Raw genomic sequence first — 23,836 nt, 5'->3', positions numbered from 1 at the left:
TTTGGAGAGTTGTAGGTTGCTTTAGCATGGTTTGGAAACTCACTAGTCGAAATGATTTGGATTTAATCGTAGAGGCTAAAAAGGTCTTAGGTTGAACCATCCAGACTGACATATGTCCCAGGTTTAAGATATTCAGGCTGAAATATCCTTAGCTAGAAAATCGCCCCATGCCAAAACGTTCTAAATTCTTGTAAAAATCCGGGCATAAACAGTCGAACTTCCCTCGTCGTCGTCTGGCGGCCATGATTTAATGTTTACGTAAGCACAACAACTACAACTACTCAATGAACCCGTCCAGATATAATTCTTGACGACAACCATTCCCTCACTCCCTCTTTTAATGCTAAGAGGGTCGAAATTTTGATAACCTTGTGCAAATAACCTCTCCAGTGTCTTTCGTTTGTTTCTTGAATATACACATGGTGAATAATCCTCAATATATTAGCGGTAATATAAGCCTTAGCACCACTAGATATATATATATATATATATATATATATATATATATATATATATATATATATATATATATATATATATATATATATATATATATATATATTCTCGGGTCCACTGCAGTGATGCAATATGTTCGAAAATCAGTCGTATACCAAACAAATATTTGCCGTATCGCATCTACTTCCCTGTCTTAGGGTCTTCTCTCATGCTGTATGGTTGAAAGTCTCGGGTAGATACGTATATACAGGAGTCCGAGATGTAAGATTTTGTGGGACACTTTACCCTCAAACGTCGCCAAGGTCAGCCACAGTTCAGGTGGACACAACATTGTGATCTTTAAAACAATACTGAATAATACATGACTAATGTACGTAAGTGTGTGTGTGTGGGGTGGGGGTTGTCTATCTGCTTCACTGTTTGTGTACAGTTACAAGTATGCTTGCTGTCCACCAATCAGTTTGTGTTAAGGCGAATCTTGGGCACGTGACTCCTATATGAAAGCGTGTCTGTCCATAAATATAACCCAGTACTGGTGTTACCACTGTTAGTTCTTTTCTCTGTTCCTAAGGGAAAGAATTCAGCAGATCTATTTCAGTAACGTCGAAGTTTCGTGTTTCGGGATTATTGAAAAATTTGTAAAAGCTGTAGTGTTTGGTGCCCTCTAACAAGCATCGTACACCAAGAAGCTTTCATAAGATAATAACTCCGCTTGAATATTCAAGAAACAGTTTTTTGTTACGTAAAAATTTATCTCCTGAGGGAGGGTGAGTAGCTGCTTCAGGTTGTGCATTCCATCCCGTTAGAATAACAAGCTGGGGGAATGGTCACACTTTTTTCTGCTATATCCAATGGTCGAGGCATCTCTATGGACGCTTTTACACCCTTTTTCAAATGCTCGATTTTGATTTCTCTTTACCTATAACGCATAAGTGATGTTTCCGTAGTATACTGTGAACGGTGTTGTGTAAGCTGAAAAACCGAGCAATTGCGTTTGTGTTGCTGCAAGAGGTGAGGAATCTGGAGGTGCCGCGGAGACAACAAGTTGGTTGTGTAGCCGTGTTGGTTTTGGCGGTTGGTGTCGCTTACAAACTATCTTCATCATACCTTGCATAAACACACATATTTAACATCTGACAGGCAGACAGCCACGAGGGTGTAGTGGTGACACCCTCTAAAACGACACTAATCTTCGCGGTAGATGGAACCTTGTTAACACAGACCAGGAGGATGTATAAACCTCTCACGTATAAAATAAATCGTCTTACACCACCTAGATCATGTATTAAGAGTATCGACTTTCTAAACAAACCCTAAATATTTACAAATGAATTTAGTAAAGACAGAAGGTGATGTGTTTGGGCCTTGGTGTGTTATGTGAGCTTACCAGAGCACCGTGTAGCTTAAAGTAAGGAGCCTATATAAGGGTAAAGGATAAGATGCACACTGTCTCGTCACCAGGACCTGTCTGCTAAGGGAATGTTTACCCCGTCGACAAACAATGAAGACTAATGTGTATATTCACAGACACTGACTTAACCCTTTTGAGTGCGATGTCTTAACCATTTGAGTACGATGTCATATCCCATTGAGTATGATATGTTAACCCTTGAGTACGATATCTGCACCCTTGAGTACGGGTAGACAAGGGTAAACCGGCCAACTTCATGCCAGGGTTTATAGAAGTCATCCCCTAAAATATTTCCCCAACATATTAGTTTTAAATTTAGAATTCTGAATGGAATTTTTCATATTATATAATTTCATTTTTACTCACAAAGAGGAAGTCAATGTGTACTTGTGTTCAGCCGATCTTCCTGAGTCACTGGTTATATTTCTTAATCCCTAAAAGTGTATGACAAATGAAGAAACTATGAATGAACAATACGGTAAGACCATTTATACACACACACACACACACACATACTCTGATTCAACATGTTCTATACAGCTGTGATTCATTCATTTATTTTACATTGAGGAAGAAGTACACCTAAGAGATAACACGGTACATCATGATTGACGAAAATAATACCATTCAACTTATCACACGTGACGCTGTCTTGTCTCTGGCCGCAGTGTTACACGGTGCTCTTAGAAAAAATAGGAAGTGTTCTTATATACGTAAAAAGACAAAGTCATTCTGGGGCAATTTTCACTCTAGCAATTTCCTGCCCCCAAAAAATAAAAAATAATATAAATTTTTCGCTCATACAGAACAATTAAGATAACCACCATCATCATAAAATTGAACAAGGAAGAAGATTGCACTAATAAATTTAACCTACATTGTGTTTTAGCATTAACTGACAAGATGAAACCTTCTAACATCCATCTACAACTAATAACAATATAACTAACATGTAAGGAATAACAGTTATTAATGTATTATGCCATGATAACTGAGAGTAAGACTGTGGCCTCTTTCCCTACTCAACCTGCTTTAATTAACGGTGATGGGCAGGTGAGTTGGTGATGATGAATGATCACCTGAACTACTGCAAGTCACTTCACCAGGACCCTTTAACTTGTGGTAGATATGGAGGTAAATAACACGGAAATCACGTGTACAAATTACGGTCATAATCCTTCACTAAAAATTCATGTTTCGTGTAAAACAATAAACAATGACATTTTTTAGAGTAATATGCAACAATACAATACTTCGACCTTGGAGTCCTTTACAGCGTCAACAAAGACAGACAGTATACGTAGGGAGTGGTGAAGACCTGTTCTCCTGGCACCTCGCTCACTCCCTAAAATTTAAACAATCAGATAGGGACACGACAGCTGTATAGTTCCTCCACACTACAATGGTTGAAGCAATACTCCTTTGAATTCGTCTTTTACAACATAATAACTGAAAGACGTTCACACAGACATGTTGAACAGTATAATAGGATGACATAGCGCTAGTGTTTACACGAGTGCAATTTCATTTTATATTGTAGCCATTGTTGGTGTACATAAACCTAGGCTCCTGCGTACACGTATTGCGACCTGCCTGGTAAACAGTCTTTACAAGAGCCATTAAACATACCTTCAGGGGCGTGATTGATCGGGCAACATAAACTTGGCCCAGGGAATATTTAACCTTGAAACAATACTTGTAACCGCTTTCCTTCCTTTTTGTAAACACTATGTTAGTTTGGGATACTATGCAGCAGTCGGCGTGTTATCCATAGTTAATAAGTAAACCTTCAGAATAAAAGTCAAATTTTCAGACTAAAGACTTCATCGTTAATCCGAAGTGAATGGTGTAAATATAAGTACTGGGGTGAAGGGCGCGAGAAACGTCTATGTAAATGGCTATAGAAAACAAAGACCCAAACTTAGGGTCAGGCAGCCAGACAGCCGTGTTTACACTAGCCCACACCAAGTAGACAAACCTTCCCGCCTTTACAAACGTACGTACATCAGCCAGCTCACCCACCAGGTATAAGGCCTCAAGTAGCTTTTAAGAAGCACTAGAGTGGAACGGCCATTGTTTTGTGTGTCACTGTGGTTTTAGTAAGAGCGGAGTTTTGACAATTTTTAAAATTTCATCTCTGTAAACATTTCTGGCTGGTCTCGACTTATTTTCCCCGAAGGATCAGAGATGTATTGTAAAAGCAAGAATGCAGAGGTGTTTTCAAGCCACACTGCCGTTAGCCCGCCATCATTAACGATTTACACACATCTGTAATCACCAAATCAAAATATTTCCACCATCATCAGAGGTACTTAGTCACACGTCACCATCACACGTCACCATCACACGTCACAATCACACGTCACCATCGCCAAATGAGTATTAGGAAAGCCTTAATTACATCTCAGCTAAAGTTACTCTTAAATCGTTAGTTCTACCCAAACAATACAGAAATTTAATCCAACTCTGAATGATTCACCGCTCGCCAGGCCGCAGGAATGATTCGTAGTATCTTCGTGATGGACTGCTCATCTGATATTTCATCCAAGTGTAGGAGTTTTATAATGTCAAGTCTACGACCTTTACCAAGTCATCCCCTGACTGCCTTTCCCGTTTTGTTATAGCGATGAGCTCCGGGGAAGCTGTTGTTTTTGTTCTCGTGCGCTCTCTCAAAGGTTAATGTCTACCTAACGCCTTCGCTATCCTTGCCAGCTCTTTTGGGGATATATTTTGTCATTTATAAACTCTTTGTTGGATATCATAACTATTCCGCTGAAGGTAACAGGTAAGCAAACACAAGTATACACCACCATCTGCTTCTTATCCCTGACAGTGGTAACTTCCCAGACTCACAAAAACAAAACATTCAGACTACACAGGTGACAAAGACGCACACAGGTGACAGCACCCCCAACCTCTAACCAGGCGCGCGAGACAACACTCACCACCTCCACCAGCGGCGGGTTATTTCGGGGTAGTCTCGATCCCGCCCGTGAACCTCCCTTGCTCCTGTGGTTGCTGGCGGTCAACGAGGGCGAGGCAACGTTTCCAAAGGAGTGTGTCAGTTTTTATATGATATGGTATTATACCAGTCAATCCGGTTTTGATAATCACTATAATGACGTGGATTCAGCGGCGGTTGGAGGAAGGAATGAGGAGTGTTGAATTCTTATCATGGTCTTTCTTATTCACTAGTAGATTGCTGCTCTGTCTGAGGATTTTTTTAATGATAAATGTGTAGTTTCTATAAAACTGAGAAACAGAGAGCATCCGGGACATGACACAGTGATAATGCCTTTAATGCGTCAAGCCAGCTAGGTGGGCGGCGGCAGCAGGAGGGCAGCTGTGGTAGACCTGTGGTGAGTGACGTCATCCCATGAGTCACGCGACCCCCACGACAATTACCTCGGTATGGCTGTCCTAGAGCGAGTCCTGTGGGCACGTGGCATCCTTGATACCCGCTAACATGACAAGATCACTGACGTACAGTTTCTGAGAAGGATGACGTATTCCCCTGGATTTCTGAGGTACCCCAGTGACGTGTTGTGGCTTGCAGCACGGCCTAAAGTGCCTGGAGTCTTTCTGAGTGATTGCCTGATACTGGATAATTCTATAAGTTCTCAATATCTGGTCTTCCTACAGGTCCAGTGAGTGTCATCCCCATGGTATACCTGGATGTTTAAAAGGACATCCCAGTAGCTTGAATGAGGTATCAGAGCACTCCGACGCGGGCTCTGGGTTTTTGAAAGGGACTCCAAATGCCTAAACAAGGAACCTGAATACTTGAACGCGATCCCTTAGTACCTGACAGAGGACCGCAGGTAAAAAAAAAAGCTCCCAGATAACTGAAACATTGCCCTAAAACACCCGCGAGTGAATGATAGTTCCCGGTGGTTGGTGACAGTGCAGTAGGTTATAGTAGCAGTGGTGTGAGGATGACGCCGAAGGGGCCCTGACTCACCACAAACAGTCGACGATGACTTGGTGCCCTATTGTTAGCCCCCCACAACCTCCCTCCCACTACTCTCGAGGAAAAATTTATGAGTAGTACTTCATGTAAAGATATGACGTCGAGATAGAACATGTGGCACACCAGCTCTTACAAAAAAAAAATATATATATATATATAATATTTCTCAAACATTTTCGTGCGAGAAAACAATGGAAAGAAAACCCCCTTAGGAATGTTCGTAAATTCTCGGCAAGGACGATTGGGTCGAGTAGAGAGGTAAGGGCTAAGGCTGCAATGTTGCTATGGGGATATTTAATTTAAGAGAGACAAACCAAACTCAGGGATTTCCGGGAACGTCCAAAAGAGAATGACAAATCTTGAAGCTATGGTGCTATTATTAATGTGATAAATTCAGCTATATTTATCTGGACAAGTTCTTCTCTGTTGAGGGGTGGCGACCTCTAAGTGTCATCGCTGGAGCACAGGCAGATGACAGCTCGCTCTGATCCGGAAGAACACGACCTATACTGTACAACCACCGAGATATTCATATAAACACAGCTGAATTTACTGAACTGACTTACAACTATATTACTCTCTGGGGAAAAAGTCTTACCTATAAGAAGATAAATAAGCAAGCTCCAGCCTTGCCAACTCCCGAGTGAGCGAGCAGACGTGCCAAGCCTAACTTTCAGAGACACACACACATGGTTATTTCAGGCCCCACTTATTCCACCCCGTGTGTACCTTCCTCCCTCACAACCCATAGACATGTAGACTACAACTTCCTTATTTCACTCAAATATTCGTTGGTGGATTCTAATGACAATTGAATAGGACGGAGTTGGTTCAGAAACTTCAAATTTAAAATACCTTTGTTCCCCGTCTCGGCTGTGGCATATACTCCCATCAACAATTATTCCACATAGCTCCCAGCCTCGTCAGTCTAAGTTATAGTGTCAGTGAACCAAGACACACACACACACACACACACACACCTAGTGACAGTAATCCCTTAACGATAATACAAAGGTACAATACCACACATCGTTAAATGACGTTTCACTCTGTGTGTGTGTCTGTAATGAAATGTGTTCAGAAAACTGCACCGTGGCCCAAACATTACCACTGGAAACTTAGAGGAACAAAACTCACGTAAATTTAAATGTTACCATAAATAAAGGAAATATTGAAGATACAGCTGATACAATACCAAAATAAAGTGTCTTTATTAGAGCTGCAACTCCGCGAAAATCGCTCTGGAATTCCCAGAGGTGTGTTGGGGTCACGGGATCGGGCTTTGATCTGGAGCCTGGTCTCACGTACAGACTCGGTTTGGTTCAACATTACACACTTAGTAAGCGCTTCCCAGAAATAAGGAAACGTCAAATAAAAATGAACACACATGTTCGACAAGCTAATAAGCTACCGATATTTATTTTTATTTGTTTGTTACGCAATAATATAATATGTGGGAAGAACAAGCGTAACCATGACCATTATAAACGGCATTAGTGAGGGCCGGTCCACGCTGGAGATTATTTCTTCTAGATCTAAGAGGGTTTTCTGGTTAATAAGACGGTCGAGATTAATCCGATTATCTAGCTGGCTGACGCACTTATAAAACGTTAACTAAAGTTTGATCATAACTATGTTGACCTCTTATTGGAAGCATCTAGTCTTGACTTCCTCACAAGCTTTAACTATCCATGATGTGTTCACTATATTTGTACCAGTTCTCGGTGTAGTACTCGGTGTTACAGGGGCATTTGTTCTATGTTCTCAAAGCTTGAAGCAAGGCCACCACCTGCCGATAATTGTTACATCAGTTCCAAGAGGGCTTACACCTCTGGCTATGACCAGGAGCGCCGCCTGTGGTCCGACCCAGTTAACCAAAGTTGGCAAGCACTAATGTACGTATGCAGTCACCAGTGGGAATAGACGAGGTAGCTCCAGGGTGCTATTATCCTGGGGGGAGGCACGGGCGTCCTCCCTCTCGTCCACCTCATCCAGCACTTCCAGTCAGCACAGTATAGTTCCAGCCACATAAACCCAGCAAACGCATCATTCTCCGATATTTTTGCTGCCATTGTGAGATTCTTAAAAGCCATGTATACTTCTCTTTAAAGAGACAACTTACATTAAGTGTTTATTTAGTGTTAAACATAACGAAATTAGAATCGTTATTCCTGAAAATAACTTGCTACACTTGTGACAAATTTATCTTCACGTAATTCTATAGGTGAAAAACTTTTAATTCAGAATTTCGAATTAAACTGAAAGCAGATATAGGCATCCGAAAAAGGATAGAGCTTCATGTTTTTCAAAACAAAACCATCTTTTCCTGCGGCACATTTGTTGAAAAACATTTCCTTGCCGACAAATGTGAAAAGATTTGCTGGCGTAAACTGACATGGATATGAAGGTAAACACGTCATTCCAATCCGGCTTGTAAACAAAAAGGAAAAAAAGTCACACTTAGATTTTTAAACGGTGTATGGAAGAAATCTGTAATGTGAGAATGATAGAAACTAGAGCGAGGGGAGTTTAAAGCCTTTCTTGGCGCGTCTGAACAAAAACAGGTGTTTGTTGTGGTGTGGTCATCTGTCACCCTGCAGCTCCCGCCTACGGCCAACAACCAAACTGTTTACTGATCCCAAATTTACCTGCCATTAAAACCCTCAGGTAATGGCCAAAGGTAAATATACAAAACCTTATATTTCCGCCTTTTGTTGAATATAAACTTTCTCTTATTGTAGTTGTTTATGGTTGTACAGTCGCCGAGGGTCTAGGCTATTCTTTACTGCTGACAAACATTCTGTGCCGGGTGATGGTGGTGAAGGGAGGCACGGGGTTTCCTTTACGTAAGATTAGCACCTGTCAACACTTCTTAATATATTGTTTTGAAACCGAGCCAACACGTTTCTGCCGTATACCTGTAAATTTCGTCTTTTTTTATGTACAGCATTTAGTAATGAGAATAATATATCCGTTTTTAAATGTGTAAATAGTAACTGACAGATTTTTCAAACATAAAGAACCATTGATGTCTTGCATTAGTATTTTGATCATATCACATTCATGTATAATTTTCAAAACTTAAAAACTTCTCAAACGGGAGGCAAGTGTAAAATAAAGATCAAAAGTACCTGGCGTGCTTCCTCAGTGTGAACATGGACTTAACAATATATAAACCCGACATAACAGTAAACACATACTAGCTGAATATTTTGAGTCACCGTAATCTTTACACTAAAAAAAGTTATCAATCGTTTTAAAGATCGGGAGTTTCTTAAAGGTGTACTTGTCAGTTACTGACATTTCGTTGCCCGTCCTATCTTACATTATCGAGGTACAGTATTTGAATGTGAACCTATGACTTCGTAGAAATGTCAATGCATCATTGCAAGATGTTTAATGACGTATTTCCTGCCCTAATTCCACGCAATTAACCTCGACAGAGAAGTCAATGTATTCAGCAAGGTGTTGCTCTGGTTTATATTCGGTCAACAGTTTCTCAGAGTGGACGCTGTCCGAGATCTGGTTAACCAAGGCTGAAAAGTGTGTCAGTTTAAAGGGAGATTTAAAAGGTGGTGTCACAAAAGCTGTAATTTCAATAATAATTATATATGTATTAAAATTTGAAAGAATACATTTTTGTCATATTATAAATATATCGTATTGGATTACACACGTGTCTATATATTTAATGCCACATAAATTGGGAAGGAAAGCAATACAACAACACAGGTAGTGGTGACGAGAGGCCCCGGGCGCAACTGGCGGGAGCTGTGGGAAGGCGGCCAGGATGGGTACAGTCCCGCCCTGTGTGCCCTCACCCTCCCGCTACCTCCCAGTTATTAACATCTTAATATCAAGTTACTCTGAGTTAGAATGCCTGGTAATTCAAGTCTTGAAGGGGTATATAACGGAGTGGTAGGTCGATTACTGCAAGTGGATCATGATTCGTCAACACTGCCACAAGAGGGGTGCACTACGGCTTGTCACCATGCAAGTTAATATGAATGTCATCTTTGGCTACTAAAGGGGGCACAACCATGGCTCTCATAGAATGATACACGACGTAGTGCCAATAATAACCGTGACCCCTACAGGTGGTAGAAAAAAGGTCATGGTTGAACTAGACAGCAGGAAGTCAGGATCAAGGTCAAGATGGTGGAGTTATCGTGACGGCACCAGTAGCCTCGTTAGAGAGAGAGAGAGAGAGAGATAAACTTGCTACTCGACAGTTATATAGGTCATGCATTATAGTGTACACTTTCTTTCTTTAATCTTGAAATGTAGATAATTTGTTTTGTCCGCGTTTGTGTTTATTTCCCTGTGGTGTATGCATTATATGTTTCTTTGTTTATATTATGCTGTATAACTGTAAAATGTATCTGCACCAAACTTATTTATGGATATGTTTGTAATTCGGTGAGTTTCGTACTTGTGATGTACGAACGTAGTGTTCTTGTGCGTTTAATTTCACACACACACACACACACACACACTTCCATTATATACACGCCTTGCCATAAACTAAACAAGTGTTGTATCGGGAATTCTCCTCCACACACTCATCCTGTCACTATATGACTGTAACTTGCTGATAAAATCCATGGTCTTTCAGGCACTTACGCCCTTAAATGCATGATTCGAGAAGACAAGCATGAACTCCGCTTGCTTCCCTGTTGGGAGCGGTAAACGCTTTTGTGCTTCGCCTTGCACACGATGCAATGGGGTGCCCAATAAACTAGCCCCCTCGCAGGGCGAATCTGAAATCTTAAATTATATACGTTGTTACGAATATGTTTGTGATCAATGTCCTTGACGTGAACGTGTGGCGTGTACGCATGAACTGTGAGCTTAATAATGTAGACGCCTATACTGCTCTACATGCGGGTTTGGCGTGAGCGTGCTAGTGATGCTTAGGTGCGAGGGTCCAGTTTTTGCCCTCGCATAATTTCATCTCTGGGAACACCTCTCAACTTCCAGGGTCCCTGACCTCTTCATTAATAACTTTCATCGTGTTGAATCAACTGCCTTTCCTGCTTACTAAAGAGATACAACAAGACTGTACTTGGTTAGCCCTAAAGATTTTAACCTTGCTCTAAAAGCTGCTGTTGTTGTCTGTTGTGACGCTCGTGTGGAGTCCCAGATATAAAGTAAAGACCTAAATACTGAAGTCATGTTCTAGAGTGCTGCCGAAGTCATAATTCTAGATACTGCAGTCTAGCCTAGGTACTGGTCTCTCGCCGTGCTGGTGTTTACCTAGACCTTCAATACTCTAATGTACTGTACCTAATAGTATCGTTGTTTGCTCACCTATACTTCTCCGTTATCAAAATTATATCCAATATTGTATTCTATATGCATGAAATAGCAAAACAAGTCTGTATATGTACAAGGAGGATAGTTGCTGAAACAGTTTTGCTTAAATAACGGTCCCAAGTGTGCTAAGCTGCTTCCCAAACTAGAGGAAATATTCTGCAGCGTCCCCTTAGACACTCCTCGAGAATTTGGAGTAGCCCGCTTCACCGATTTCTGTTCTGGCGTCCCTGAGGGAAGACACGTATAGTAACAACGGACAGTAATTGTATTTTGTACATTTTAAACTGAACTTCAAACACGGTGCATTATTACGGAAGACAATAATCTATATTTCCATGTACTGTACTGTATTGTGACGCTGTTCAGTATCATGGGGGTAAGGTGGGGTGCTAGCAGATGTGTTTATTTTGACGGCTTTAAGGTACGTCATAAATCGCACTCCAAATGCAAGCTGCTGGTGACTGTTGTTTAGTGGTGATTTCGTTGTACTCGTGATACTGTTGTTGGGGTGGTGGTAGTAGTGGTGATGGAGATGAATTTGTTAGCGGTGGTAGCGGTGGTGGGGTTGGTGATGGTGATCATACGGTGAAGGTGGGGGTTTATACAGAGAGGCTTGGTGGAGGTGGCAGTGTTCAAGGTCGCCTTCCACCACCACCACCACCATCCAAGCACTCCCCCTGCCTCACATACTACCTTGTTACCACCACCTCCTCCTCCCTTCACCCTCGACTGTCACAGGCACGAGACCCACGATACCTTGCACATCCCATATAGCACATTGCATCGAGTATGTTAGACAGACGTGCATCCTGCAGGAATAATATAAAAAAAACATATTAATCTGGCATGTGGCGTGTTGCATCGTCTTTCTGCAATATTTATTCATTACATCTTCTGTGTTTTAAGAGACGCTACATACAAGTCGTGACGCTCCGTGTTTAGGACAATTGCACTAGCATAGACCCGACGGCGCCAGTGTTTCTTATATTTTCATGTAGTACTTATTTTTAACAGTGAATTAATTATAAAGTTGGATCAAGGAAATGAGAGTTGCCGTGAGTTTGGTTTAGGACAGATTTAAAGACAAAATATACTATACTGTATGTGGAAAAATCTTATACTGATCAATTTATCTACATTTAATTGAGTTACCTGATTACTGACGGAACAAATAATAATAATACATTTGCATATTCTGACAGTAATATGTACTAAATCTTCGGGTGTTTCGATCATATACAGTATACATCAAGTAGTAGTACCGTGTCTTATGTTTTTGTTAATGAGGCAGATAAATGGAGCCATTATGCAATCTTAACTCACATACCTGACGATAATCAACTTATAGTTTGAACACCTTCTTGTACCGACCAATGAATGACATCTGTTAAAGTGGCAGATACGGTGTGTCTGTTGTCTGGCGGTGCTTACGCCTTGTGTTAAATGCCAGACAATATCTGCTATGTCTCGGACTTTAATCTTCTCTCAGTATTACCTGAAATAACGCAGCGTTTACTCTTTAAATCGTTGTTTTTATTAACAATAATGCACAATCTTAAGTAGCAGGTATTAGTGGCAGTGACGTAGAAACTTGTAGAAAGATATGTATGACCTAGAGTAATACAGTACTATACTAACAATGATGCAACGTTCACAAGAAACAAATAGAACTCACCGAGAGTTAAACTGTACAGTACTGTGTTAACTTCTGGTGATGCGCGTGTTCATTGCTCAGGAACTCTTTTTGTTAAATATTTTCTCATTCATTTGTCATGTTATGTTGTGTACGTGAAAGAGTTAAAGGTGAGTGAGCTCATTTTTCTTTAAATGAAACACATTTCAAGAGCGAGGTTCTGGCTACTGTGGTTCAGAGTACGTCAGTGTCTTTACATGCCAGCCTGGGACTGGTCCTAATTATACAGCTGACCAATCCCTGCCTCAATCTTTTTTGCCAAAATATTTACGAATACAGTAGTAAATTGCACTGTAACACTGCAGTCTGACCATAAGTTGGGAAACAACTGCCAATTCTTTTTTATTTCTCAATGCAGTACTCTTTCTCTGATACTCGATTGTTAATGTTTTTCTGTGAACTGACATCACTATTAAAACTGTTGTATCCTGCGTGTGTGGGCACGGCGGTGCGGGAGGGAGTGCGGGTAGTGAAGCAGTGAGTGGCTGAGTCCACCCGCAGCACATACGCTGCCTCCACTCCTGCCCGCCACGCTCAGCCCTCCTGCCACTCAGTAGTGTCTTGCGTCACACACGCACACACACACACTGCGCGCACCCGCAACTAGGATATACAGTGTCACGGAACAACGAACGTGTATACGCATTGTTGTGCAGATTATTAACTGAGTGTTTTCTCTTGACACAGAGATACGAGGGAATCAACATGTGGTGAGGCGGCCGCCGCTGCTCGGCAGCCGTATCCTTAAGGGCTGAAAACTTTGTTAAAAGATTAAAGTAGTGAGAAACGGTTTGGCTGAAGTAAATCATCTGAGTGAAGTTTAAAACCTGGTGATCTGCGCTATCTTTATCAAGAACCAACAATGTCACAGCGACTACAGGAAAGTCCCTTCCGCGAGACGGAGTGGGACCAGCGTCTGGGTAAGTACATTTTGGCCTTTATCGTTGTATTTCATAAACCTTTATCCTCGGCATGATGCTCATATATGATCCTATTTAACATGTGATGCATCATACAAAGGGTGTGTTTCTCTGCTGAATAAACTAGTCTGGCATTAACCAAATAAAATATTAAGTGGCGTCCAGTAGTGAAGGGGTTAAAGCTGTAACGTTTGATACAAATGTACCTAATCCGTCACTAGCAGAGATGGTTCTTTAACAACCACTACATTTTCTAGTTATTTAAATCCCAAATACAGCATTGCCAAAAATTACTTTTACGATTAATTAAAATATTGTGTGAAGGAGGGGCTCCTCGTCAACCATAGTCGTGAGAACCAGGGAATCTCTACACTACCAGTAGAGACGTTCACCGCCTCAACCATATCCTCATAAATATAACCCGACACCAGCGTAGCAATTATCCTGCAACCGACGCCCCAGGGAAGATGTGCCCTGAGGCAGCTCCCCGAGAGTGAACACCACCGTAAAATGATCGCTAACTCTGTTCCTAGAACCAGCAGCACCCTTATGTATTATGGAGCAAAAAAGGAAAGGTTGGCCACACCATAGCCAGCAGACAAGACCCAGAGCAGTTGACGTGGTTGTACACACGTTGCAAGCCTACAAGTCCTATGCTATTATTCTAACACTGTCGGTGAAGTACAGTGCTGTGTTTTAAAGGGCTCTTCGCTTAGATCATATGCTGAGCGATTTTGTATTCACTGCAACACAAACATGAAATTTTCTGGTTAATTTCCATGTTTATTTGTGTGTTTTTTTTCCAGATATATAACAAACGTTCTTACCTTGTTGGCAAGTTCCTGTTGAGCCCCATATTCCAGAACCTGCTTGTTGACTTCGTCCTATCCTGGGTGCTTGGGTAAGCACAGGCAAAAAATAATCTGGATACGAATGTGATAACTAAAGGCACCTCGGATGGTAACCTTATAGGGTGTATACATATTTAATGACATTACATAATCTTTCACAAGTGCGTAGGTTGGGAGCTCGACCTTGCCTGTGTGGGACAGGAGTGATGGGAATGTTGTTGTCGAGGTTCTATCAAGCCATTTAAATAAGCGTAGTTCAATATATTCCCGCGATAGTGTTTTATAACTTAAAGACGGATACATTTGTTTATATAATAATTTGTATAATTTCTCCTCATTTCGGAGTAAATTACAGTATTGTTGTCTCCATGTGGAATAAACAGGTCATTCAGAACTCTGCCAAATTTACCATAATCCTTTTGGTTCATTGAATTAAACGTTCATTTTCGAATCTCAATTTGATACGCACGATTCAGCCATTTTCTGGTCAGATCTGAGACAATCATCTGGAGACATGTAAGTGATCCGCCGTAACTATAATACACCAGACGTAACAAATAACAGAATGACATAAGAATACACGTCGGTGATCAGTCGCGGGCATCGGAACCTACTTTAGCCTAGAACAGAAAATAATGACGTTATCGCAGTTTAAACAAGTTAGAAAATCCCGCCCAAAATCTGTATGGTACTTATCAGTATCTCAATCAGTGACCTAAGTAACACTGGACCTGGTATTAGGAGCTACGTATCTAGACAAGGAAAACTTGTAAGCATCCTCAAGAGCTCTGAGGCTCGACTCATTGGCACATTCCCAGAACAGGGATGACGACCATGCAGGCTACCTACAGTGGGCCAGAGAGGACTACCAATAGTGAAATAATTGGGCCTCTTACTGAAGTAATGTAGAGAACATCACTTGTATAGTTTTTGGTTCTCTTTGTGACACACTTATGCACAGTGCCTGGTCCTAGAACTACTGTATAAATAAGCTACTTAGAAGGCAAGATTAAATTAGGTGATATTTTCACATATAAATTATCGTTAGCTGCACACACCGTGTACTACAAAAAGTCCTGACAAATTAGATTCTGCACAACACACGTGACACTACTGGATTTCCACTATAAATATATAAGATATATGAACACGTTCACGTATATTCACCACCAACATTGTAAGAGTCGTCAAATAATTAAGACGAAAATGAATTTCTTTATAGTGCAAAATATACAATATGAAGGATATTTATGCCAACTCGTATTCAAATAACAAGTTGCATATATATATATATATATATATATATATATATATATATATATATATATATATATATATATATATATATATATATATATATATATATATATATAGGAGGGGAGTTAACCCTCATATGATACAGTATATGAACATCTGCGCTGTAAAATTCATTTAACTTAAAACTTTGCTTTTAAACTAATAGTATATAATGGATAATTTTCCCAGGCAGGAATATTATTTGTACTTCCATAAATAATACAGTTTTAAAGTAAAATAAAATGTTTTCTGAAGGAAACTAACTTGTAAGTCTTGTATTTTGCCTACATCATTCCTCAGATAAAACTGGTATTTCTTTAACGAAACATAACTAGTCATTTTGTGCAGATGTGAGGTTACTGAGGTCATAGTATCAGTGTTCAAGATGCGGCGCCAAGTACTCTACTTGACCAGGTGACCCTACACCACGGCGCCTCTCTCCCACACTAAGCCAGTGCCGTAGTCGTTGTAGAGATGGGATCGCTCAGGGGGAGCTGCCCTCTTTCACCGTCTCCCTTGGGAGGCTGCGGTACTCTTCACCCTCTTTCATAATCACCAGGGGCCCCCAATGTTGGATTTCCAGTGCCCTGTTTTTCCCTTGCGCTGCAATATTTTCCTACAATATAAATTTCTGTTGTTTTACTAAATTGCGTTGGATTTATCCGAGATATGGCGCGGTAAGTGGCATAGATTCATATAGTTGTGGCAGATGTAGCCAAGATAAACACCGTTCTATTCTTGAATACCTACATGTTATCACCCGCCCACCCCTATGCTCCCTGTTATCCAAGCACCCATCACCACTCTCACCAAACACGCGTCATCTCACTTACCCTTTTTCACCAGCTATATTTACACCAGCATCTTCACCACCTACCCATCATCTAACACTACTCTGATAACCCACACCTCTTACCACCATCCAGACCCCCTTCAGATCCCTACACCACCATCACACCCACGCCCACCTTACCACCCACACACCACCATCACCCACACACCACCATCACCCACACCCAGCTTACCTCCCACACCCACCACCACAGTCATGGCCTACACAATCTCTCATCTTGCTTGACCTTGGAGGATTGGCATACTGCCCAGGTGGTGTGTGGTGATGTTGGTGTGTGACTCTGAACTTGTGCGGTCCTGGTTGTGATGTTTGTATAGTGAGTGATTGTGGGTAGTGGTTGTGATTGTGGGTAGTGATTGTGGTTGTGGTCATACAAGTGGTGTCAGCAGGTAGTCTCCCATGCTCACTCATTTATCAAAGAGGTTTACTTAAGTGTCAATACAAATAATCGACCCATCTGAGTGAACTTTGCCAGAGATCATTAGATTAACAGGTCCGAATAACTACTTATTGGTCCATAATATTTAATGGAATGAGTGTGTTTATGAGGGTATGACTGCCATGTTGACTCAGATGAAAGAATCTTCGAATGAACTTATGTATATACGATATTATTTTTCCATCGAGAAAAAGTTTAATGTAGATGGTATTATTTTCTACAAGAAGAATATATTTCTGTTGTTATTTTGGTATAATTTAAGTATAATTATTTAACATTCACAATTCATCTACTTTGGGTTTACTGATCTAGTTAGACGTATATAATTATAAATCGGGCGAGCGTCAGCGGTGCATAAAAATAGGGTAGTTGTCGTAGTAGTTGTTTTTGGACAGACTAGACAGGGATTTGACAGGCTGGGAGTGATTAAGATGAATTGAGGCACAAGGTTAACTGTCCTTCACTGGGATGGGATAAATTTGGCTACGTGGACGCTATAGGGGTTATAAGAGGTATAATTCTGGTCAAGTTTGAAATTTTAAAGGGAACTTGCTCATCGGAGGGGATACACATAGAGTTAAGCTGACAGGAGGCACAGTGAGCTAAGTAATGGCAGTCACTGGGGCGTAGGACAGGACGACGGGGCATATGCACTGAGATGGTCAGATATCCCGCCTGCCAAGAGTCTAACATCAAGCGGAACACACACACGGTAAGACACGGCCACCGTCGTCCCCGAGACTAAAATTAATTCGTGATTCAGTTATTGGTTAGTGAAGGACAAAATACTACCATGATAATTTTAGTTTCAAACAGTGGGGGAAATTTTACCTTCAATATTAAAGCAGGAACATAAATCAGATTTCATGATGATTACGAACCCCCTACCTTAACGCTGTAAGGGAGGTGGGAGTTAGATTAGTTTAGGTTAAGATAGATTAGGTGAAGTTAAGTTAGGTTTGGTTACACTGCGTCGACTAAGGTTTGTCTGAGGGAAACCTTTTGAAATTTAGTAAGAAATAGTTTAACATTTATTACGGTGTAGAAAACAAGTGTACACAATTAACCTACATATAAGGAAGAGAAAACCAGCGTGTGTAGAGATAGAAACCGATTGTTGTCTTCAGGAAACACCGTGGGATTGCCATGTCAGGCTAAATAAACCCAGTAAAACATGGCACTTGCTTTGTTGATGACGGTTAAGCACAGTTTTTACCGGCGTGTGAGCTGAGTCCCACTGCCGTGTGGTGGAGCACCTCCCAGGGGGGGAAGCGGGTTTTACTCTGAAATTAATTAATATATATGTGTCATGGGGACGAGTGCAGCGTAAAGTAGCGGTGGTTTACAGCCTACATCATAGCATCAGAAGTCAGAAGTCTAGGGGTCTTTTAGGTATGGCCTATAGCGGCTTCATGTAATACAGCGCGTGGTAACTAACTGTTGCTAAGTTCAGGGTTAACCAGAAGACAGGAAAGAGACACTGACGATAATACTGTGTGTAGTAATGTATCTCACGGCTTCCCTGCCCCGCTGAGCCCTAGAGCTACTGAATCGAGTCCAGTATCGTGGAAAATCACACCATCATACTGCACAAAATGATCCCCAGGAAATAGCGCAGTGTGTTGTGGAAGATGTTAAGAACTCTTTACAACTCCTTAAGATAGATATCCTGACGTGTACAGGTTCTTGTACTTCGAGGTTTTTTATGAGTGACTAATATCAAATGACTACGGGCATACTGTATAATGAAGGCGTTCGAAAGTTGGGAGTTTCACCGCCGAGGCTGAAAATAGCTCCTCCCGGGGGTGTTTTCTGTGGACGTGAACTGACAGAAAATGTTTTAACGATAACTAATGTAAATCGCGAGTAGCCTTAAAATGACGAGACAAGTGCCTGTTTCACTGATGATAGTACTAATTCTGTACAGGGTGTATATTATTACACGATATTTTTAAGAAAAGCAAACCTAATATTTATAACGATATCGCATACTGTAAATTAAGCTAGGTTCAAACATTTTTTTTCTTCAAATCATAGTTTTGTAAATAGTATTTCTAGAACAAAAACAGTCGCCATATAGTCCAATTTCGTGCAGAGGCTCCAAAAATAGAGTAGACCTTTCAGCTAACAGGTTTAACAGAGTAAATATGGGTTTAGGTGTGCAGTAACTAGGTGTTTCATTGAAGAAACTAAGCTAGAATGCACAAAATACAGATGGTCATGAAAGCATGGTTAGCTTAGACGAGCACAATCAGCGGGAATGTTTTTTGGTGGGATGTGGGCGACCATGACCGTAGACCAAACACGTCGCGGCAACCTCGCCACACAGCTGTGAGCCAGGCAATACACCAACCCTGATGGAGGTGACGTTTACGACTTTGACGCAATAGTGGTCACCATCGTATATTGTGGCTTTAAGGTTTATGGGAAAGATAACAAGAATACCCTTGCGAAGGGCAACCATAACCCTGTGTCGAGTATTTCTCAGACACACACACACACACACAATCATGCAATCATGTGCACATAAACAAAGCCACACGACGAGCACGCACATAAACACAGTTAAGTACATGCAAGTAGTGACACGCACACCCTTTAGAGGGAACTGGTACTACAACTTTCTCAACATACACAAGTTATCTGATTGAACGATCGACTTGAAAACAGATTGTCCATCTGTATCAAGAGAGGTCTGAGTTTATTTTCTTTAGTAAGATCACAATATGGCGATCAGAGCCCCTTAACAAAGATGACGAGACCCAATGTCAGCAAGCGTTCTATGTTTAGAAACGAGTCCGATATATTTACGTGTTGCGTCACTAATTGTCTCAAATGAACAAAATTAAATACTGGCAGCTGGAGTGCTCACCCGTGGGAGGACATCACACACACACACAACACATATTGGGACTTCACTCATAAGTGCATCAAAAACATTAGCTATGTGACTTTTCGCCACATTATCAGCGATGACTCGACCCCACCGTGTGAGGACCATTGAGGAGGTCCTACCCGGGGTGGAATGGATCAACGAGTTAAAAGGGACATTGTAAAGGTCACAAGTGTCATATTTCTTCTTCCTCACAAAACTCCAACACACGATGCTCTGTCTGACTTGAATGCAGGTTCGCAGGAGTGCTGGCACGTGAACACACACACATACGAGTGTAAACACTGTAAGAGAGATACATGTTTTCACCTGTGTGTGTGTGTGTGTGTGTGTGTGTGTGTGTGTGTGTGTGTGTGTGTTACTTATCATTAATATACATAAGTGGATAAAGGTCCAGGTGTGACACACATGGGTGAGCTAGTGAGAAGCGTGTAGGTGTTGTGGCCAAGACTGCCTCACCTCTTAATGTATACTTGGCCACGGCAGGGGAGTTATTTTCCACAGGTGTCCAAAATGATAGGGCTTATAAAGGGGAGAAATCTTACGTGCAAGTTATTTGATGTGTGAATGGATAGAGGAATAGGGAAATTTCACAGATGGGATGAAGTAATAAAGAAGGAAGATATAAGACAAGTGTAGAAGGTGGCAGGAAAGATATAGACACAAGATATCACTTGTTATATTTTTTGAAAAGGAAGTCCATAATACTGAAAAATAGATCTATCAAGAGGATATCTAATACATCAAGTATATTGTTTTAGCCACCAGGAACGTGTGGGGTAGAGGGTTCACCGCTGGGAGTGTAGATGGGCGGTGTAGGGAAGAGGGTTTTCACAGCTGTGTGTAAAGCGGACCTACAGCATTACCAGGACCACTCGGGGAAAGTTATACGGGTAAGCCTTGGTGGTGGTGTGAGCCAGGAAGGTGGTGGTGGTGGTAGTGGGAGCCAGGGTGGTGGTGGTGGTGTGAGCCAGGGTGGTGGTGACATCAGCACCGTAGAACAGCGTACTAAGGAGGGACCCCCGGGCACACCCATGGTCGCCCCCAGCCAGGCAGGACAGATCACTGGCCGTGTTCCCACTCTGCTGCCTTACCATAACACATCTCGCTATTATTAGTCATCTTGACCAAAACTTCTGCCACCTCCTGGGACAGACCACCTGTCCTCTCCGAGCATGGGTCAGGTGGTGCATAGTTTAAGTTATTTGCCCAAATTGTGTCGAGGTAGACGAGGAAGTATCGGGGTAGACGTGTGGCTGTGTGGGCGTGGGGCGTGGGCGTGCCACAACCTGTGTGTGCAGGTATGGGCGTGGGCTGTGGTGGTTGTGATGGCGGGGGGGGCGGAGTGCCAGGCAGCTCGGGTGATGGTGATATCCCTCTTACGGAGCACCGCCGGCGCAGTCGCAGCTTACATAGTCCTCCGCTCTGCACAGTCGCTCTCTCGCTCCTGCGCGCATCGTCTGACCTCTTGCCCAGCAACGCTCATGTAGTTGCGCGCTGTGCCCACCTGGATAACCCTATACCCTAAAACTGTCTGGTAAAACAACGTGCCCTGGCTGCCAGGTGTACAATTTCAGTGAAAGGACAAATTAACAAACTGGTCAACTTGCTGCCGCCATTGACCTCAAAGAGAAAGTGGCAGTCCTTCTCCTGACGTTGCGTCGTTAAAGATGTTTAGTGTGCCCAAGTGTGCCAAGTGTCCCTGCTACCCCTAGTGGTGGTCATGCGTGATAAGGGCGTCACGCTGAAGTCACAGGTGTCCCTGTCAGCGTGACACACAACAATGTATCTGTGTAGTTTTTAGTGTCGTCAGGAGTGATCTCAGGACAAAGGCAGCCAAGGATTTGTTTACAAACAAGAGGACCGATCGTCCGCCGCCATGACTGCCAAGGACAGCAGACTCAGCACCCTGGGTAGGTCAAACACAACGCCTGAATCATTCCACAGTCACCATGGTTACAGTCAAATCTACACCTGTTTAAAGACCTAACGTTTAGATTACAGTCATCTCTAAAACAGTTCTATTTTATGTGTGGGAGAGTTCTAGTCAATCCCAAGACAGCTCCCAGTCCCTGTGCTTAGGCTAAAAACAATTCAAATTTTCATTAGGTCGGGTACGGTCACTCATTTCACAGTTCAAAGTTATGTTAGGCGTACACCAGTTACCATACGGAGCATTAGATAGGTTACACTCACGACCAGCCAACCGTGTCAGGTAAGCCAGTCAGCTCCACTTAACTCACACCTAATTAGGTCATTGGGGTCATCAAGGATTAACAGTCAATTTAACTGATAACGATACCAACAGTTAACACTCATTTAACATTACAATAATCAATTAACATTCACTAACGGTTACCTAGTATTAAGTAAAGCCATAAACAGTCAGATAATTTCAACTGGGTCAAGCAGGCCAGTCTCAGCCAACTAATATGGCAGTCGGGTTTCCAACACTTAACAGTCAGGATAGCAACGGTTAAAACAGTCAGACGGGGTTCATTGTATTAAATAAAGCCTTAGCAGTCAGTTATCATCACTTAACAGTCAACTGAGGCTAAGAGAGGCAGAGTTAGGCAAGCAACAGTTAAGTTAGTTGTCGTAATTTCAACTCATTGTCAGATTAGCAAGAGTTAACAGTCGGGCTAACAATTTTTAACAGTCAAGCCAGCAACAGTTAACAGTCAGGTCAGCAACAGTTAACAGTCAGGTCAACTAGAATAACGAGTCACTCAGGGTTGTCGGGGGCGGTGGCAGTCGTCAAGTGATAAACCACAGGATGTGCAAATTCTTCTCCTCCTCCTCCTCCTCCTCCCCTTGACCCAACACTGTTACAACCCGACAATGTAATGCTCGTACGAACAACACTCGCACACACCTCCTCCTCCCCCCAACCTCCACTACACCCACCCACGACACACTTCTACACCTGCGAGAGTATATTTTTTACAGCTGGCTACCTCATTACACCCACCACGACACCTCTACACTCACTATACCTATTGCACACTTCAAGCTATGATATCTAAGCCGAAAACGTTCAAGCTACAACACCCTACTGGTCCAAAATGTCCAGGTTACAACACCCTACTGGTCCAAAATGTCCAGGTTACAACACCCAACTGGTCCAAAAGTCCAGGTTACAACACCCAACTGGTCCAAAATGTCCAGGTTACAACACCCAACTGGTCCAAAATGTCCAGGTTACAACACCCAACTGGTCCAAAATGTCCAGGTTACAACACCCAACTGGTCCAAAAGTCCAGGTTACAACACCCAACTGGTCCAAAATGTCCAGGTTACAACACCCAACTGGTCCAAATGTCCAGGTTACAACACCCAACTGGTCCAAAATGTCCAGGTTACAACACCCAACTGGTCCAAAATGTCCAGGTTACAACACCCAACTGGTCCAAAATGTCCAGGTTACAACACCCAACTGGTCCAAAATGTCCAGGTTACAACAAACTGATGTCCAGGTTACAACACCCTACTGGTCCAAAATGTCCAGGTTACAACACCCAACTGGTCGAAAATGTCCAGGTTACAACACCCAACTGGTCCAAAATGTCCAGGTTACAACACCCAACTGGTCCAAAATGTCCAAGTTACAACACCCTAACTTAATATGTCCAGCTTCGAACATCCTGGTGTGAAGTATCTCGAGGGTAATCGTCTTTATTCCACCCATTACACCACTACAGATCCACCTACCTCCTGTGAACGTTGGGTGCTAAGAGG

The 23,836-nt window shown here is 42.1% G+C and overlaps 1 protein-coding gene and 1 long non-coding RNA gene across 10 annotated transcripts in view; one reads left to right on the top strand and one right to left on the bottom strand.

The window, feature by feature from the left end:
- Positions 1-13,534, bottom strand: part of LOC121878542 — a 43,904-nt gene extending 30,370 nt beyond the window's left edge. Inside the window, exon 1 of the long non-coding RNA XR_006091176.1 lies at positions 12,829-13,534. This is a non-coding gene — a long non-coding RNA (uncharacterized LOC121878542). The remainder of the gene's footprint in view (positions 1-12,828) is intronic.
- A 101-nt stretch (positions 13,535-13,635) lies between these two features.
- The window catches only part of LOC121878539 (collagen alpha-1(III) chain-like), a 48,193-nt gene continuing 37,992 nt past the window's right edge, over positions 13,636-23,836 (top strand). For 7 of the 9 annotated variants that reach the window (XM_042384822.1, XM_042384827.1, XM_042384823.1 and 4 more), the window contains exon 1: positions 13,636-13,766. In XM_042384822.1, coding sequence (XP_042240756.1) covers positions 13,709-13,766 — 58 coding nt within the window. In that variant the 5' untranslated portion in view covers positions 13,636-13,708. Of the gene's footprint in view, positions 13,767-21,481; positions 22,012-23,836 lie in introns of those variants that run through there. The other 2 variants (XM_042384820.1, XM_042384824.1) reach the window with 2 other exon arrangements.

The sequence above is a fragment of the Homarus americanus genome, unplaced genomic scaffold (genome assembly GCF_018991925.1).
Source record: "Homarus americanus isolate GMGI-L3 unplaced genomic scaffold, GMGI_Hamer_2.0 scaffold41027, whole genome shotgun sequence".
In the NCBI taxonomy this organism is placed as follows: Eukaryota; Metazoa; Arthropoda; class Malacostraca; order Decapoda; family Nephropidae; genus Homarus; species Homarus americanus.
The sequence above is the reverse complement of the archived record's forward strand: the minus strand, read 5'-3'. Positions and strand labels throughout refer to the sequence as shown.